Source organism: Pelophylax lessonae (genome assembly GCF_965119305.1).
Source record: "Pelophylax lessonae genome assembly, chromosome: 9".
NCBI lineage: Eukaryota > Metazoa > Chordata > Amphibia > Anura > Ranidae > Pelophylax > Pelophylax lessonae.
This window is the reverse complement of record NC_138776.1, coordinates 23989496-23995144: the sequence shown is the minus strand read 5'-3', so window position 1 is coordinate 23995144 and position 5649 is coordinate 23989496. Positions and strand designations below refer to the sequence as shown.

Here is a 5649-nt window from a genome sequence, read left to right as displayed (position 1 = left end):
TACCAGTGCGAATGTCATCAGCCAGTTTAAAATTATGATAATAATACCTCGTGTCACAGTATATGATAGCTGGTCCATGGAGCCCACCTGGGTCAGGGAGCCCCTCTGCGTCATGAAGCCCCCCTGGGTATGAAACTCTCTTGGGTCATGGAGCCCCCAGGTCAGGGAGCCCTACTGGATCATGGAACCCCCCTAAGCAATAAAGCCCCCCCCTGGGACATAGTGCCCCCCCGGGACATAGAGCCCCCCCAGGGCTCTGAAATGCTCTTGGGTCATGGAGCCCCCAGGTCGGGGAGCCTTGCTGGATCATGAAGCCCCCCTAGGCAATGAAGCCCCCCTGGGTCATGGGTCATAAAGCTCCCCTGGGTCATGGATCCTGGTGGTCTGTGTGTCCAGTAGAGAAGTCACTGTGCCAGTCCTACCAGGCTCGGATCCCTTGTAAAGTCCCCTGGCAGGTGGGCACCGAGGGGCCCGTGTGGTTCTGGCCTTGTGTGGCATTGCCCAGCTGGCTGAGGTTGCCCATGCCGACAAAGGGGTTGGTCCCTGGGTTGTGCTGGATGGGGGGGATGCCGGAGTAGCTGCAGCTGTAGTTGGTGTTGTAGGAAGGGCTGTTGTTGTAGCTGTAGGCCGGGTAGCTGTTGTAGGTGTAAGGACTGGCACTTACATTGTAGGCATTGTTATAGCCCTGACTGCCAGCAATGCAAGGCTTCCCATCCCGAACCAGCACTGGCACTGCCACCCTCCTCGGGGGAGGGGGTGGGTGGTGGGGGCCCATCTCCAGGGACTTGTCCTGCCTTTGCCTCTTACACTTGTATCTCCTGTTCTGGAACCAGATCTTCACCTGGGTGGAGGTAAGCTTCAGGCTGTTGGCCAGGTGTTCCCTCTCTGGGGCAGACAGGTACCTCTGCTGCTTGAACCTTCTCTCCAACTCAAAGACCTGAGCCTGGGAGAAGAGCACCCGGGGCTTCCTCCGACTCCTCTGCTTGGGTCTCTCCGACTCTTCCGACTTTTCCTCCGGATGGGGCGACTTGCTCAGGTAGCAGGCCTCTGTGAAGAGAGGAGAGGCAGATTACCAGCATGATATTCCACCATAGACATCCTGACACTAATGGGGGGGGGTCAATGACTTCAAATTACATCAAATCATAAAAATATAAAATCCGATTTTATATCAAATACATTTTATTTATATTAATTTGTATATTATAATGGCGCCTCATATGTGTGTATTGTAGCTGATGTGAGAATAGATTCATTTCTAGAGAAAAAAATCTCATTCTCTATAAATATTCGGACAGTTTTGTCTGAATTTGTCCTGAAAATGATTACATTTTATAAATCAGAAAAACTCAGAGACCCGGCCGGGCTGAGTCTAAAAAACCTCATAAATAGTGATAGAAAGTCTAATATTACATAGAAAACTCCATCCAGAACAATATTCTCCGGATTCCTCTTCTCTATTTTATCTTTGTCTGTATGAGGATCGGGAAATCGATTTTGTTTCACTTTTGTTCTATATAAATGTGTTTATTTCTATTTGCTTTTCAAAAACAGATTGATCGATTATTGAAGAATACTTTCCCTGGTATTATCTGTTCGGAGAATACAAATCCCCCCCCCCCCCCCTTCATCCATACCTAAAGCCCCAGATCTTATAATTCCCCAAACATGATCAATAAAATGTGTATTGAAGGAGCTCGGTAAATTCTTATATATAAATTCTTTATTATTAGTATTAGTAGCTTACTACTGCTGTTTGTTGGTGTGTGTGTATATATATATATATATATATATATATATATATATATATATATATGTGTGTGTGTTTATTATTGCTACTACACTGTTGCTGTTTATTTTGTAATTCTGCTAATTATTTTGTCAGAAATGTACAGAAGGGATGAACAGTGACGTTGTCTGTCATATAATAATATATTATATAACTACAGCAATTCTAATAATAAAAAACAATTACAACATAGAATGTAATTGTTTTTTATTATTAGAATTGCTGTAGTTATATAATATATTATTATATGACAGAAGTCACTGTTCCCTTCTGTACATTCTGACCAAAATACAAAATAACAGCAAAAATGACAACAACAACAACAACAACAATAATAATAATAATAACGTTGCTGTTGATGAAATAATATAATTTATATTAATATTATTATTTATTATTATTATTACTACTACTAGAAGCATATAATATAGGAAAATGATGGCAGAAAAAAAGACCAAGTGTTTCATCTATTTGCCCGTTTTTTAATCAATAATTTTTTATTCCCTTTTGTTGTTTGAATATTGATCTATGTTTGTCCCAGGCATGTCTGAATTAACTTACTGTTGACCGACTCACTACCTTTGCTGGAAGTCTATTCCAACCATCAACCACTCTTCCAGTAAAATAATACTTTCTAGGATTACTGGTAAACTCTGTGTTCTTCATCTTGGCTTGATACTGAACATTCTGCATACTGGAAAACCTTCATTGATGTATTATATTATACTGTATTATTGTTTTGTATTATCATTACTACTATACTATGTTGCTTTTGATTTGTTACTATGTCACAGTTGTTATAACAATAATAATAATAATTATTCTTATTATTATTCCTCTTCTGCTATATTGCGTTTGTTTTTTGTTGTTGTTTTTTTCCTTCTCTGTATATATATTTGTTATGCTGTATTCTTCTAACAGTATTATTATAGTATGTTGCTGTTGTTTTGTACTATTATGATTATTATCATTATTATTATACAATGTTGCTATTTTTTTTATCGTATTATGATGATTATTATACTATGTTGCTGTTGTTTTGTATTATGAATAATATTATACTATGTAGCTGTTGTTTTGTAGTATGATGATAATGATTATACTATGTTTCTGTTGTTTTGTATTATGATGATGATTATTATACTATGTTGCTGTTGTTTTGTATTATGATGATGATTATTATACTATGTTGCTATTGTTTTGTATTATGAATAATATTATACTATGTGGCTGTTGTTTTTTAGTATGATGATAATGATTATTATACTATGTTTCTGCTGTTTTGTATTATGATGATGATTATTATACTATGTTGCTGTTGTTTTGTATTATGATGATGATTATTATGTGTGTTGCTGTTGTTTTGTATTATTATGATGATGATGATTATACTATGTTGCTGTTGTTTTGTATTATAATGAGGATTATTATACTATGTTGCTGTTGTTTTGTATTATGATGATGATGATTATACTATGTTGCTGTTGTTTTATATTATGATGATGATTATTATACTATGTTGCTGTTGTCTTGTATTATGATGATGATTATTATACTATGTTGCTGTTGTTTTGTATTATAATGCGGATTATTATACTATGTTGCTGTTGTTTTGTATTATAATGCGGATTATTATACTATGTTGCTGTTGTTTTATATTATGATGATGATTATTATTATTATACTATGTTGTTTTTGTTTTATATTATTATGATGATAACTATTATATACTATGTTGCCTATTATATTATTGTAAATCCTAGACTATATTTCGTCTGTTTTTCTCCTCGGTATATATTTCTCATGCTGTCTTCTTCTAGTATTTTTGGTATTGCTATGTTGTTGTTTTGCACTATATTTCGGCAGTTTTGTATTATTGTGACGATTATTATTATAATATGTTGTCGTTGTTGTTTTGTGTGATTAGTATGATTATTACTCTTAAAATATTTCGGCTGTATTCCTCCTTGTCGATATAAATTTGTCATGCTGTATTCTTCTAGTATTATTACTCATGTATTATATTGCTGTTTTGTACTACTACTACTACTATTATTATTGTTTGTGTGATGGTCGGTATTTGCCATGCTTTAATTCTTCTAATGAGGATGAGGTGTACTCACTGTTGCTCGGGTCTCCCATCGGCTCGTCATCCTCTTCCTCCTCTTCTTCCTTATGCACATAGGTGTCGGGGGTGATGGTCACCTCGCCGTGGCCCTCAGGGGCCCCTATAGAGTTCAGGTAAGAGAGTTTATCCAGCATACAGGAAGCCTGGTGGAAGTCCCCATCCTCCAGCTCCTGGTGGGGCCCCCTGGGCTGCTGCTGGCACTGGGGCCCCCGGTTGAGGATGTCTTTGACAGAGAAAGGTGTGGAAGTGACTGGACTTGGTAACATCATCAGAAAAGGATCAATAAATGGAGGTGAGGGAGGGGGGGCTGAGGAGAGGCCGATGATAAACGATGGAAGGGGCTCTGCTGTCTACTCAGCCTCCATTAGCCTGGATCTGGGGCTCTGGGTTTTGTTACAGCCAGAGCAGGCAAAGGCTGAAGGCTTGGGGAAGATACAGACCACGCCCTCTGCCGGGTGACGTCACCATGCAGCTTGTCAACCACCCTTCCCTTTATCATAAAGAAGGGGAGGGGGTGGGGGTGGTGATTGGTCTGTGGGTGCTGGGAGGAGAGGAAGGATCCTTCAAGGCTCAGGCCTCTATTAACCCTTCACAGGAGGGAAAGTTTTCCCAGCAAGCTCACAGCAATCCAGCCAAGTTAAACAATTAGTAAGTGTTAGAGCTCATTATTGTCTTTCTTGTCACATCTGCATGACAAAGGAGTGTTAGAGACTCTGCAGGTGTCATGGAGCCCCGACACCACCCAGCCAGCTGATAATAAATGAAGCGCTAAGTTTTCCTTAGCTGAGTATTGGGGATCAATAGTCACAAATGATCAATAAACATGCCATTGACTTTAACAGTCTTGCCTAATTATCTGCACACAGAACGAATGTATTATAAATCGGGAGTAAAATCCATCCTCCAAGAGGAAAATTCCAGAGAGAAGAGCAGAGTTTGGAGGATTCCTCCAAAAAGAGTGAAATGTTCAGTCATCTCATATATGTGTCCGACCTCCCCATAGGAGACTGAGATAATTGATTAATATTATTATTGATTTTATGTCATATATGTTTTCAACCTCCCCATAGGAGACTGAGATGATGATTATTAGTATTATTATTAATAATAATAATTTTATGTCATATATGTGTCCAACCTTCCCATAGGAGGCTGAGATGATGATTATTATTATTATTATTAATTTTATGTCATATATGTGTCCAACCTTCCCATAGGAGGCTGAGATGATGATTATTATTATTATTTCATTTTATGTCATATATGTGTTAAACCTCCCCATAGGAGACTGAGATGATGATGATTATTAGTATTATTATTAATAATAATAATTTTATGTCATATATGTGTCCAAACTTCCCATAGGAGGCTGAGATGGTGATTATTATTATTATTCATTTTATGTCATATATGTGTTCAACCTCCCAATAGGAGACTGAGATGATGATGATGATGATGATTATTATTAATTGTATGTGATATATGTGTCCAACTTTCCCATAGAGGACTGAGATGATGATTATTATTATTATTATTATTATTAATTTTATGTCATATATGTGTTCAACCTCCCCATAGGAGACTGAGACGATGATTATTATCATTATTGTTATTAATTTTATGTCATATATGTGTCTGACCTCCCCATAGGAGACTGAGATGATGATGATTATTATTATTTTATTATTACTATTATTAATAATTAAATGTCGTATATGTGTCCAACCTCTCC

The 5649-nt window shown here is 37.5% G+C and overlaps 1 protein-coding gene across 1 annotated transcript; it reads right to left on the bottom strand.

Annotated features, from left to right (window-relative positions):
- Positions 1–347: 347 nt before the first annotated feature.
- On the bottom strand, positions 348–4186 carry NKX2-3 (NK2 homeobox 3; the record flags this gene model as incomplete). Its single annotated transcript, XM_082269538.1, has 2 exons — positions 348–1047; positions 3913–4186. 2 exons carry the CDS (start codon positions 4184–4186, stop codon positions 419–421), a joined length of 903 nt encoding a protein of 300 aa, XP_082125664.1. The 3' UTR covers positions 348–418.
- Between the last annotated feature and the right edge of the window lie 1463 nt (positions 4187–5649).